At 52.4% G+C, this 13,607-nt stretch overlaps 1 protein-coding gene across 1 annotated transcript; it reads right to left on the reverse strand.

The window, feature by feature from the left end:
- Positions 1–489: 489 nt before the first annotated feature.
- Ccdc188 (coiled-coil domain containing 188) lies at positions 490–2,696 on the reverse strand. Its single transcript, XM_042666134.1, has 9 exons — positions 2,160–2,696; positions 1,947–2,051; positions 1,744–1,848; positions 1,613–1,669; positions 1,470–1,529; positions 1,277–1,341; positions 1,083–1,140; positions 761–810; positions 490–676 (listed from the first exon to the last, which is right to left on the reverse strand). The coding sequence occupies exons 1-9, from the start codon at positions 2,694–2,696 to the stop codon at positions 490–492; spliced, it is 1,224 nt and encodes a 407-aa protein (XP_042522068.1).
- Between the last annotated feature and the right edge of the window lie 10,911 nt (positions 2,697–13,607).

Consider the following 13,607-nt stretch of genomic DNA (forward strand, 5'->3'; position numbering starts at 1 on the left):
ATTCAGGGTCCCAAGGTCCCTGGGAAAGGTTGGTCCTGGGGGTGAGAATGAAGGACTCTGCACCTTACTTTCCAAGGAAAGCCTCTTTTGATACCCTCAGAGGCCCGTTTCAGAGCGCTATTCATGCCAGACAGATAGGGAAAGCTAGATTCAGGAAAGCCAGCTGAATGTTGGGGCTGAGATGGGGTCCCACCCTGAGAGACCCCCCCTCCACACCAGATCAAATCATGGTATCAGCAGCAGCAAAACCTCTACCCCCTCCTCGTTTCCATGGAAACAATTTCAAATGCCAAGCTGTCATGACTATATGTCCAGCTGTAGGCCCAGCCCTCAGGACAGACCCCACTTCCACTCTTCTCCGCAGCTCCTGGCGGGGATGGTGTGCAGCAGTGCTTTGGGCAAGGGCGGGCAGAGCCACTGGGCACCTGGGACAGCGCCGTCCACCTGGCCTCTTCCTCGCTGGGGCTGTGGGGCTACTGGGCCTCTGGCCTAGAACGGCAGGAAGTCATCCACTTCGAGGTGCAGGAAGGGGCCCAGCAGGGCCCGGAGTTTCCAGACAGCAGCTCTGCTCAGCAAGGGCGGTACCAGCCCTTCGAAGGGTGTGGGGTCCACCACGTACACGTAAGCAGCAGTGCAGGCCAGCAGGGCACCCAGCAGCAGCCTCAGGGCCAGCAGCCTGCGGGTGGTGGTGGTCAGGGGACAGGGGGTGCCTGCAGGGACGGTCCAGGGGAGACTGGGCTCTGCCTGCAAGGTGACCTACCAGATCTGGCCCTTGACACCCTCGGAACATCCCAGCTTCGGTCTCTTTTTCTGTTGGGGAGGGGGCTGCGTCAGAGACTTTCCCTGAGGGCCACGGCAGAGGGTGGAGACTCTTGCTTCTGGGGTACCCACGATGGACAGGGATTCTAGCCATACCCACATCCCTGATTCCCAGGGAGAGCTTTCTGTATCCACTGCCCTCTTTGGGGGCTCTGTCTCTGGGGGGCCTCTTCTCTGGAGTCCATTCACCTGCATCCCCCTGGCAATGCCCCCAGATAAAGGCTAGGTCTCCAGCCTAGAAGGGGTGTGGGGTGTGGGCTCACCGCTGTGCATGCTTTTTGCTGCTCCTTCCTGGCCTGAGAGCGGCACTGGGCCCTCTCCCTGGGGAACCACACAATCAGAACCAGATAACCCTCATCCTTAGTCTGGTGGTGTGCCCTTAATATGGCAACTGGGAGGGGAGGTTGGGCCCACACCATCCCTCCTGGCTCATCCCGGCCTCAGGTCCCCACATCACCCCAGAATCTCTAGCTGAATGTCCTCCATCTGATCTAGCACACCCCGAATGTCCTTCTTGAGGTTCTGTGGGCAGAGGGATGTAAGGTAACACCTCCACCCGGACCACCCTGCCCTCCTCCCACCTCTCACTGCTGCCACCCCTCCTGCCCTGCCCCCTTGGCCTCCTGGGTATCAATTTTTGGGGGACCTACCAGGAGTCCGGTGGCCTGATTGTTCAGGGCCATGTGTACTTCAGCCACACCATCCCACACCTGGCAGCAGGGAGGCTGGGTCATATTGGAGAAGCAGGACCCACTAGAGGCTCCCCTGTCCCACCCCCAGGCCAGGTGGGCACCTCAGTAATAGCCATCTTCTTCCTCTCAAAGGACAGTCGAATCTGTTGCAGTTCATTCTGTGTGGGGAGGGGGTTTAGTATGGGCACAAGGAACCCCGATCCCAGGCCCAGCGCCTTCCACCAAGGCCCACCTGGGACTGCTGTACGAAAGCCTCTTCACCCCGACAGAGCTCCTGCCGTACTAGCTGCACAGGTCCCCTCTCTTCCAGGGACCGGGAGCTGATTGCTTCTGGAGACTGTTGGGAGAGCCCCTCAAATCAGCCCAAGGCTGTGCCTAGGCTGCCTGGGGTGTGTGTAGTTATGTGGGGGCCCGGCGTGGCAGGCAATGACTTACCCAGGTCAGAGCTGTGCAGCTGGAATGTGTACACAGGGGCAGGAACTGGGGCCCTGGCGCCAGGAGAGCCCCCAGCTGCTCGCGAAGATCTTGGTTCTGCCTTTTCTGGGGTTGAGAGGCAGAGAAATGGGCCCACCTCTCAGGAACTATCGTCAGGCTAGAAACAGGCTGGGGTGAAGGGAGCAGCCTGGAGCCCATCTGGGGGGTACTCACCAAGCTATGGTTCTCTTGTGCCAACTGGCGGAAGGATTGTTCTGCAGCTTCCAACGATCCATTCTGGTGCTTTGAGGAGCCTGCCCTGGACAAGGCTGGGGTCCCTCCTCCAGGTGGTAGGGGTGGTGGGCATGGGGCAGGTCTGGGTCCTAAGTTGGAAGGTCCCCCATGCCTAGGGGCCTCCTGTTCTCGCTCTGAGTGTGGAGGCCAGCCCCTCCCCAACCCCGTCTCTGCCTCTCCTTGTCTCGGCCCTGACAGCTCTCTCCCTCTCTGCTGCTGCCTCTCTCCTTCTTCTTTTGCGAGAAAGATCTCTGATCCTTTGAACCCCACCCTGGAGCCCCCACCATTGGCCCCTGGAGCTGGGAAAGGCCTTGCAGTCTCCACTGATTGAACAGAGGGAATGGGGAGCAGGCAGGGCCACCTTACACATCCCTGGCATGGCTGGTCCACGCATCCTCCATGGCTGTTCGAGGCTGGGGCTGGGGGACATTGAGGGTGGGAGTAGACACAGGGACCCAGTGATTTTGGCCCCTCCATTTCTCCCTGTGACCCCCCAATCCAGGCTGCAGCCTGGCTGACTTGCCACTCTCTTTGAGGGCAGTTTGGATGTCTCGCTGGCTCACAAGCCCACTCTGGTGGGGATGGTCATAAAGGACTGAGTGCAGCCGGGGAGGTCACAATGGGAGGGGCTGGGGTGAGAGGCAGGCCCCTCCCGCCTCACTGACCCTGAGCCCCTTTAACCATGTCCCCATCTCTCCCCCTTCCTTCCTTTCTTTTCTGAGAGGGGGTGGGGTGGGGAATATGTATGTGTGTATCTTGGGGCTTGAACTCAGGGTCCGAGCACTGTCCTTTAGCTTTTTTTTTTTTTGGCTCAAGAATAGCACTTTAGTGCTTTAACCATAGCCTCATGTATGGCTTTTTGGGTGATTCATTGGAGATCAAGTGTCTCATGCCCAGGTTGGCTTTGAACTTCGAGCCTCAACTCAGTCTCCTGAGTAGGTAAGATTACAGGCGTGAGCCACTGGAGCCCTGCTGTGGAGGAACATTCTTTGCAAACAAGAAACCAAGTATGATAGGAGTGGCCTCTGACTTGGTCTCCTCCAGGGTTCTGGCCCATGGGCATTGTGTCCTGGCTGGGCTCCAGCTGCTGAAAAGTGGATGAGAAGATCCAGTCAGACCTGATCTAGAACCTGTGGCCAAGGTTAGTCAAGTCACAAACCTACAAGCCACTGACCTCTGAGCTAAATCATAATAGTTTGCACTGTAAAGCTTTGGAATGTTCTGGAATAGATAAGGAGAAACTTGTGGGCCTGGAAGCTTCTTATTCCAACTTCTCACTGGCTGGGTATTAGGCTGAGGAGAAAGTCAGGTTGGAGAGTGTCCTTTGCCTCCTACCCCAGGAAGTTTTTGTTTGTTTGCCTTAAAAAATTTTTTTTTGTAGCCAGGCACTGGTGGTTCATGCTTGTAATCCTAACTACTCAGGAGGCTGAGCTCTGAGGATTGTGGTTCAAAGCCAGCCTGAGCAGGAAAGTCTGTGAGACAAATTTCCAAAAAACCACCAGAAAACCAGAAGTGGCACTGTGGCTAGAGGGCTAGAGAGCTAGCCTAGAACTGAAGAGATGAGGGACAGTGCCCAAGCCGAGTTCAAGCCCCATGACTGAAAAAAAAATTGTGCTGATAACAGGGCCTCATGATCTTGCTAGTTAGGCTGATGCTCTATCACCTTGAGCCACATTTCTAGCTTTTTATTGGTTAATTCAAGATAGTCTTGGATTTGTTGAATCTCAGCTCTCAGCCTTCTAAGTAGTTAGAATTGTAGGTGTGAGCCCCTGGCACCTTTGCTTACAAGAGAGATTTTTATTGATTGATTGGTTAATTGGTGTTAGTAGTGGGACTTGAATTTAGGGCCTCTCAAACTAGGAGGGCTTTTTAGCGCAAGTCTGGCACTCTACCACTTGAGCTACACCTCTACTTTTAGCTTTTTGCTGGTTGATGGAAGATGGGGTTTATTCGCCCAGGCTGGCTTCAACCCATGATCCTCAGATCTCAGCATTCTGAGTAGCAAGGATTGTAAGGATGAGCCACCAGTGACTGACCCAACCTAGTTTGAGGGCAGGAGAGGAGTTTCTTAGGACTCCATAAGCCTTCTCTGACCCCAGGGGCCTTGGATTTCTTTCTTTCTTTCTTTTTTGGGCGGTCCGGTCATGGGGCCTAAACTCTGGGCCTGGGCGCTGTCCCTCAGCTCGAGCTCAAGGCTAGCACTCTACCACTTGAGCCACAGCACCACTTCCGGCTTTTTTTCTTTTTGCTTATGTGGTGCTGAGGAATCAAACTCAGGGCCTCAGGCATGCAAGGCAAGCGCTCTACCACTGAGCTACCTTCCCAGCCTGGGGCCTTGGATTTCATGCTGACACAGGGTGTCTTGTTGGTTATTGTGCAAACCACCTGATGGGTATATTATACTTATTTTCAGTGCTGAGGATGGAACCCAGGGTTTTGAGGATGCAAACCAGATATTCTACTGAGTGATATGCCCCATGGCCTGGTGTTTTGAGAAGCAGTATTTCACTGTTTCACTGATAAAAATCTTTTCAGCTTTTCTGGCTTGTTTTGAATTCCCAGTTGTCACATGGGCTTTTGGGGTTATTATGCATTCTTCCCCTTTCCCCACTCCTTTTTTTTTTTTTTTTTGTTTTCTAGATGTCTTTGTCACTGGTAAGAAGATTTTCTTGGATCTTAACTCTCATTCTATATGTATATGTGTTGCTTAATGACAAGGACAGCTCTGAGAAATTTATTCAGCAATTTGATGGCTGAATAAGTGTCATGCAGTGTGCCCATACAAGTCTAAATGGGAAAGCCTCCTGCATACCTAGGCTACATGATCCCCAAATGTAGTAGAGCCCATGATTGCACTAGGGTCATGATTTATAAGCCAACACAAGATTAAACACAGGAGAAAATGGGGCAATCAAAGGCACAATAAACATGAGACATTTGAGAGATGCTGCTGGCAGAACTCAGCAAAATGTTTTTACAATAAATTCTCTCTCACACATCTATCTACCATCTACTAACTATCTCTCTCTATATATCTATAAAACACTTAAAATAATAACAAGTGGCGTGTTGGTGGTTCATGTCTGTAATCCTAGCTGTTTAGGAGGTTGAGATATGAGGATCTCAGTTCAGACCGGCAACAGCAGAAACATCTGTGAGTCTTTTATCTCCAATTAACCAGCAAAAAGCTGGAAATGGAGCTATGGCTCAAGTAGTAGAGTACTAGCCTTCAACACCACCACCACCAACAAAACTAAAGGAGAGTTCCCAAGTCCTGGGTTCAAGTCCCAATACTGGCACACAAAAATAAGTAGATAAATAAAACAAAAAAGTATAGTAAATGAATAAACCAGCAAACATAATCATTTATTGTTATTATTATTGACATAATTGTGTATATTGCGTACACCTGATCAGCTAGGGTTTTTGTTTTCCGGGGGCTTGAGTTCAGGGCCTAGGCATTGAGCCTAGGAACTGTGCCTGAGCTGCTTTTGTTCAAGGCTAATGTTCTATCACTTGAGCCACAGATCCATTTTTTTTGAGGCTAATGGGAGATGAGTCTTATAGAATTTTTTGCCCGAGCTGGCTCTGAACTGCAGTCTGTAGATCTCAGCTTCCCAAGTAGCTAGGATTACAGGTGTGATTGTAATCCAGGATTGCAGCTGGCACCTGGCTGCAAACCACCAGGTTTGTGAACACCAGCTGCACCACAAACGTGAGAAGTGATGTCATGATGGTGATGACACTGATGTAGATACCAGTTCTATTATAGTCTTTTTTTTTCACTCTCCAGTTGTGAGGATGGAACCCAGGGCTTTGCCATGCTAGATAAACATTCCACACTGAGCCCTCTACACTTCCAGCCACTCCTTTACAATCTCTTGGAGCCATCATGCTTTATGTGACTATGGATGATCATAATGTGTTTATACACCACTTGGCTGTTTATCTGTGTTTTTAAAATGCCCTTTGCAAGTCCATCATGAGGCTTGAACTCAAGCCTAGGGCACTATCCCTGAGCTTTTTAGCTCAAGGCTAGCTTTCTACCACTTGAGCCATAGCTCTACTTCTGGGTTTTGGGGTGGTTAATTGGAGATAGGATTCTCATAGACTTTCCTTCCTGGGCTGGCTTTGAACCACTATCCTCAGATCTCAGCCTACTGAATAGCTGGGACTACAGGCATGAGCCACCAGCTCACTTTAGATATTTTTCTGCTTTCTTCCTGTCTGAGATCTGGGGAGCCTCCTTTCTCAGCTGGAAACCCCACACTCCCTGTCCACTCTACCTTTCTTTGAACTGTGACCTCCCTGGAAGGCTGGCTTATCTCCCGAAGATGCTTCCTTGCCGAAGTCTTCCTTACCCTGTCCCTGTGGTCCTTGCAGTATGGCCTTGAGGTTCAGAACATCTTGTGAGATGTGTATGTGTGTGTGTGCGTGTATGTGTGTGTGTGTGTGTGTGTGTGTGTGTGTGTGTGTGTGTGTGAGAGTGTTTGTGTGGTGGAAGGACTTTCAGAGGAATTGAGGAGCCCCATATCTGCAATCATGGTGGGTTTTCTACTCACAGGCTCAGATATGTAAATATATGCTGCGATCTCTGCAGATCTGTAGCCTGGATTGGGGTGAGAACGCATTGCGTTACAACACTGCCTAGATACTGGAACTCCCAACCACATAGGTGGAAAGCATGGCCAGCCAGATCTTGTTGTTGGGTGTGTTTGTATATGGGGGGGGGGGGGGTGAGGGCTGTGGCCTCTGTTGCCAGGCAACATGCTTCCCTGGACGCCAGTTGCTATGGCAGCTGTTTCCTGCCCATGTTGCCATGACGCCTAGATGGCCTTGGGGATCCTGGAGTGGCGAGGAAGGGCTGCCTCAGCCGCCCTTGCCCTTCCTTGGTTCATGTCCATGGGATATTGGGAAGAAAGGAGAGTGGCCACTGGCATGGAGACCTAGCCATTCCTGCCTAGAACTGGGCTGAAGGGGAGGGCAGGGACCGGATGGGGATGCGCCTTGCCTGATTCTTTGTGACCTTGACATTCAATGTCCTGAGTTCATTTCAGACCCTGAATGATAGGACTTGGAGTCACAGGGCCAGCCATAGTCCTTTTGGGACTCCTTATCTCTGGTCCCAATGTAGGCTCCTGGCTTAGATCCACCCACATCTGCCAAGGGTCTCTTATCCCAGCCCTCAAAGTTACTCTGCAGAGAGGATTGGGGCCCTAGAAGATCTTGGAGAAATAACCCTTGGGACCTCACACTTGGTGTCTGGGTGCAGCTAGGTGTACATGTTCCTTGTTTCTGAGCATTTAGAGGTGCAGGCAAACCTTGGCCAGGGCACAGAGGGGTTCTGAGTCATGATCTCAGGCTGCCTGATGCTCTTAAGCTGGGGGGGGGGCATCCTTGTGGACCCTGTGAAGGGTTGGGTGACTTGCAACGTGACCGAGTCATCCTAGGGCCAGAAGGTACGGGCGTCAGGGCCTCTACTGGCACATGGGCACCTGCCTCTGCAGCCTGGTGGGGCAGAACAGGCTGGGCTGAGTCCTGATAGAGGACCTGGTGGGGGCTCTGCCCTGAGGTCCTCCAGAATTCCCATTTCAGAGACTGAGGTTCTCTGAGGAGAGAGCATGCCTCGTGGTTTCCAGTGTGTGGGCAGTAGCAGGCCATTTGTCTTCCTTCCCAGGTGATTCTCTGGACACCACGGCTCACGTTTTATTTATTTATTTAAGAATCAGAGAGATAAAAATAACGTCAAGGAAAAAAATCATCTTGAAGATGCCACAACCCTAGCAAAGTATTGTCAGCTTGGAGTGTTGGGGCTTTGAGGCCTGGAGAGGCTGGTGACTGGGGTTACTATGGGTGGGTTGGACACAACTGTTACTGCTTAGGCCCCAAAGGGTTCCCTTCTCTAGGATTCCAGATGAGCAGACTCTTTCTCTATCCCCTTCTAGCTGGAGTTTGGCCTCTAGGAAGCCAGCATGGAATGCCTGGTGGTCAATGTTCACCTCACTTGGGTCAGAACCTGAGATTTCACATTGCCCCATTCTGCTGTTTGCCTAGCTCCTAATGGATACTAGGCTGCTTGTCAGTACAGGAAACAGTGCCAGAAGATGAACTCCTCGTTTGTCTCTGTACTCTGACAGTACCCCTTTGGGGTTGAAAATGTACTACAGAGCAGATGAGAACTCCATCTCAAGAGGCCAAAGGCATGGTTGAGGTCCCTGGGACACCCCACCCTCTCCCAGTTTGGTGAAGGTGAGAGCAGTTGACTGCAGTTGTCAGATTGACCACCAGATGGAGCCCAAGTTCTGTAAACCAGGTACCTGTGTCTGATGGGCAATCCCCTGGAGAGGGGGGGAGGGGGGGGGAGACCTCCCAGACCAAAGCTTTGGAAAAGAAGAACCACTGTTGGCCAATTCGTATCTGTATTCTTTTGTGCGGTGCTAGGCCCATGGTCACAACTCCTGCTGGTTTGACCATGCTGCTCTCTCTACTGTTCACACCAAAATTCTCCTGGAGAGGTGGGTGGAGGTCAGAGGTGGGGAGGAGGTCAGGAAGGTGAAGAAGGATCAGAAAGGTAAGGAAGGAAGGGCTTAGGTATGTGGGAGAAGGGGGGCAGGAAGATGGAGAGACGGAACCGGGGCGATGTCTGATGGTCAGGGATAGATTCAGAGAGGTGAGGAGAGTAAAAGGGATGAAGGACATGAGGAGAAGTCAGGGGGAATGAAGGGCACAGTGGGAGTCTGGGAGCTGGGGGGGGGGGGAGGAAGAGGGTTAAGGAGGTGGGTGAAAGTCAGAAGTAGTGACAGGTTTGTTGGGGTGGTGGAGCAAGATGGGAAGGCCCCTTGCCTGCCTTTTCTGGGCAGCCCTGGGCTGACCCCATGTTGTCCACTCATCATTGGGTAGCTGTGGCTGAGGTAGAAGATCCCACAGTCTAGTGAATCAGTTCATAATGGCCCTAGCCAGCTGTAGGAGAAATGGCCATGCCTGATGCCTGGGGCAGACCCCAGGCTCTTGAGAAGCCTGTCACAGCATCAGGATGAGGGTCACTGGCACTGGATAGAAGAGGGGAAGCTGCCCAAAACAGGAGAGGGGACGCTTGTGGCTTGCCTTAGCTATGAGGTGGAGCTCCTGGAGGCTGAGCCTGGCCAGTGCTTTGGAGAGGTGCCTGCTTGTGAGGCAGTCCTGGCCTTGACTCTTCCTTCGAGGGCCTCGGATGGGCAGATAGCATGTTTGCCTGTATGCTGGGGACAGTGCCCTGGGAAAGGTATACAGTTCAAGTCCCAAGAGTTTGGAGGCCATTTTGCTACTCTCTGACCTCTGCCAGGACCTCCAAAGCCTCTGCCCTCTCTGTTTCAGGTTACTTAGCCCTGGCTGAGGTCTTTAGACCTTTGGGTAACTTCATACCCTGGCTGTTGGAGCCAGGCCAGGGGTTTGGACTCTGTTCTGGTGAGATGGAGACTCCAGGGTATAAGACAGAGAAATAGAGGGGTGGCTCAAGTGGTAGAGCACAATATTTAAGCATTGAAAGCTAAGCAAGAGCGTGAGACTCTGAATTCAAGCCCTACTCCTGGCAGAAAACACAAACCAGGGTCTAAGACAGGAGTGGGGGCTGGGAGTATCATGCTAAGGTTGGCTGCTGAGGCTCTGTGGAGTGCCTCATCTGATGGCTGGAGGGAGGCTGAGGGCTGGATCTGATATGGGGGGGGTAGGGCTGTAGAAGTGGGGTAGGACTTCCAGATTGGGGAGTGAGACTCCCCAGTCCTGGGCGCTCCATCTAGTTCTGAGCCCAGCCTCATCTTCAGGTGTCTGATTCAGCATGGATTCTTGACTTGTCTGGCACTGTGATGAGGGCCTTTTACAGCTTTTCTTACCCCAGCTCAGGGCACACGACAAGACTCACTCAAGTGGCAGCCTGATGGTAGGGGCTCAGGTGCCCCCAAGAACCTCCAGGTGAGCCCAGTGCTGCAAGACCCCCTTGGAAATGAGGGGAGCAGGGAGTGGGGATGAAGAGGAGGGATTGGAAGGATTTCACAGGTGTGGAGTGCTATCTCTGGCTGCCTGTGGTCCTCTCTGGCCTGCCCCTCTGCATTTCTTATCAGTTCCACCAGAGGGCACTGCCCAGAGGCCACCTGCTGCCAGGGAGAAGGTCCAATTTTCCCAGCCTGTTTCAGGTTCCTGGTAATTCTGGCCTAACATCTGAAATGAGAGTTTGCTTTTGGGACCTTCCTCCATTCTCCAGGAGACAGGTCTGTCAAACAGCACTTCCTGCCCCCTACTAGGCAGGAAGACAGGCAGCTGCTCTGGGAATTTTCTCTCCTGAAGTTTCATTCCTGGTCCTATGTTTAAAGTCAGTTCTTATGTGTGGTGTGTGTGCGTGTGTGTGTGTGTGTGTGTGTGTGTGTGTGTGTGTGTGTGTGTGTGTGTGTGTGTGTGTGTGTCTGGTGCTGGGGCTTGAACTCAGAGCCTGGGTACTACTATCCCTTAGCTTTTTTCACTCAAGACTGATACTACTGTTTGAGCCACAGCTCCACTTCTGACTTTTTGGTGGTTAACTGGAGATAAGAGTCTCTCAGATTTGTCTCCCAGAGCTGGCTTCACCCACAGTCCTCAGTCTCCTGAATAGGTCCAATTACAGGCATGAGCTTGAAGTCAATTCTGCCGAGGTTACCTGGCCCATACTTTCAGCAAACTCAGCCTTCCTCATTCCAAAGGCTTCAGCCTCCAACAGGCCACCCAACCCACCCACCAACTACCCATCCAACCCACCAACTACCCAGCGTGGGCTCTTACAGACCATTGGATCAACTGCCTGTCTGTTCCCCATTCCCATTGGCCAATCTGCATGGTGGCTCCTGTGGGGCTGTGATGGCTGCCCAGCTAGCGTCTCTAGCCTGGGCACCAGCCTTGCCAAGTAGGCTTTGTTTGGCCAAAGGAGGGAGCAGATGGGTGAAATTCCTGTTCTCTGGTTCATCTCTCTGTCTGGCTCCTCTGCCCTTTCCCCCTTTCCTCCAGCTCCCTGGGCAAGGGAGAGGGGGGAGATGTCTTAGACCTGGTTTTCTGGGGATACTGGACTAACACAGCAGTTTTGTTCAACCTGACAGCAGAAGCTAGCCACCACACCATTCGCCCAACCCATGGGCTGGTGGCTGAGTGGACAACTGCTGCCACACAGTGAAGCTTTCAGGCACCTTCTGGGAGGCAGCACAAGACATTTTTTTTCTTGCTAAGTCGTTGCATCGATGATAAAGGCAATATCAATCCCTCACTGATGCGCCGTGAGCGTGCGCCCATATGAGAGAGACGTTTAATTTATCTCAGGAACTGGGCGCAAGTTATAAAAATGGTAATTTCTTGGAGATTCAATTATGTGTTTTCATTGTTACCCTCGGTAATCAAGGAAACGATTTTTAAAGATAGGCTGTAGGATGATACCAATCTCGGAGGGGAGAATTGGGGCTGGGAGGGTGGGCTGGGGCCGAGGGGAAAGGGCAGTGTCTGCAGACGAGCCTGAGCTGCCAGGGGCAGCCTGGCCACTCTAGCCCTACCTGCCACCTGCCAATCAATGGGCCCCTCTCTGAGGGAGGGGTGCATCTCTGGTGGAGAAAAATGAAGGGAGACTCAACTGATTCTCAGTTCCCAGGATGGGTGTGGGTCTTTTTCCTTCCCAGCTCAACGCCTAGACCTGTATGTCATCCATCTGGAAATCTCTGTGGGGAAACAGCCAGGGGGGAATCTGTGGGGTTTGGACCTGATTTTTCCCTCAAGTGATGTCTAGGCTCTAAATAACATCTCCAAGATTAACGGTGCTGGCAGCCAACAGCACCAGGTGATTGGAAAAAGGGTTTTATGGCCCCTCGGGTGAAATTGAACTTGCATTCGACGTGTATTTCCAAGATGGGATTTTCCTCCCTGGCAAATGCAGCACGTTTCACGTTAATTATAACAGCAGCGCCTGGCCACTCATCACCCATGGTGGGCGGGCGTCAAATTGAGATAGAGCTCAGCCCGCTGTAGCCTGGGGATCGGGGCTGGGTCACCTCTGGGACCCTTAATCTCAGCAGACCTCATAGGCTAGCTCTAGAGAAGGTGACATTACCCAGTAAGGGGTCAGGCAAAGAAGAGGGAAGGACAAATCTTGGCAGGGAAACACTAGGGAGAAAGTAGGGAAGGCTCTTGGCCCGTCCTTGCAGCAGAATTTGGGTGCTAGGCTGAGTAGAGCAGTTGACCTTGGACTTGGTTCTTGGACCTGGAGCTTCCCCAAGAAGCTCTCTTACTACAATTTTTGGACTGCTCTGACTTTGCTCCTGCAGCCCTGTGCCCAGCCAGGGAGTGCAGGAGGCCCATACTCCATTCTGCATGAGGATTTTGAAAGCCTCGGGGCTCTCACCTCAAGGTCTTGGTTCTGGGGAAACAGCAGCTACCTCCAGGTTGTCAGGGGAGGTGTGGTGGAGAACGCTTTGGGCTTGGTTAGGGTCTGGAAGACAAGCTATCCGCTTCCATACTGTGACGGGTGACTGTCACCTCATCTTTCACCACACCAGTGAGGACAGGGGTTAGAGAAGTTCAGGGGTGTTTGGGGTCACACTGCAGGTGTGCAATGGAGTGAGCAGCTGTGGGCCTAAGGCCGTTCTGCCAGTGTCTGGGCCGAGTGTTGAGGAATCCAGGAGCCAGTGGACTAGAGAGGGGAGGTCTGCCCCTGGGGGAGCAGTGAGTGAGGAGTTCCCCTAAGGGCGCCAGGCGCAGCCAGCCCACTCTGCTCCCTCCAGGCCTTGCAAAGTGGCTGCACCTGCTGCTGGTGAACCTGACCGGAGGGGGCAGGGGGATGGTGCCAGGCATCCTGAAAGGGACTCTTCCCAGAGTAATTACCTTCGATTTGCTTGCAGTAAATACTAGGCTATTTTTCCCTTTCCAATAATTGCACTTATTTATTTTTAACTAAGATTAAATGTTCTCTGTGAGCTCAAGATATACTGACTGCCCTGTCAGGCTCGGTCCGAGCGCTGCTCTTCCTGCCTCCAGGGTGGCCCACCAGCAAAGATGTTGCTTATCTAGGAAAACGGGGCCTCAGATGCTGTGGCCATCACCACTACCACACTACCTCTATCATCTCCCATCATCACCTCGGCACCCCATCACCACCAGTACCATTATGTCTACCACCACCATTATGTCTACCACCAGCACTTCCATCACCACCATCTCCTCCACCAACACCATTGTCAGCACCCTCACCTCTAGCAGGCCCACCACTACCATCATCTCCACTACTACCTCCATCGTCTCCACCACCACCACCTCTACCATTAACACAGTCATCACCATAACTAGGTCAACCATCATCACCACCACCACCATTACCTTCATCACACTACTGCTACCATAGTCACCAGC

The sequence above is a fragment of the Dipodomys spectabilis genome, unplaced genomic scaffold (assembly GCF_019054845.1).
Source record: "Dipodomys spectabilis isolate Male_0828 unplaced genomic scaffold, ASM1905484v1 ptg000363l, whole genome shotgun sequence".
NCBI lineage: Eukaryota > Metazoa > Chordata > Mammalia > Rodentia > Heteromyidae > Dipodomys > Dipodomys spectabilis.

Bases quoted from the DNA above. Each gene is read 5' to 3' on its own strand.
- Ccdc188 (XM_042666134.1), bottom strand. From the start codon at position 2,696: ATGGAGGGGCCAAAATCACTGGGTCCCTGTGTCTACTCCCACCCTCAA. The intron at 2,052-2,159 runs GTGAGTACCCCC...TCTCAACCCCAG, and splicing joins CACAAGAGAACCATAGCTTG to AAAAGGCAGAACCAAGATCT. The intron at 811-1,082 runs GTGAGCCCACAC...CCTCCCCAACAG, and splicing joins AGCAAAAAGCATGCACAGCG to AAAAAGAGACCGAAGCTGGG.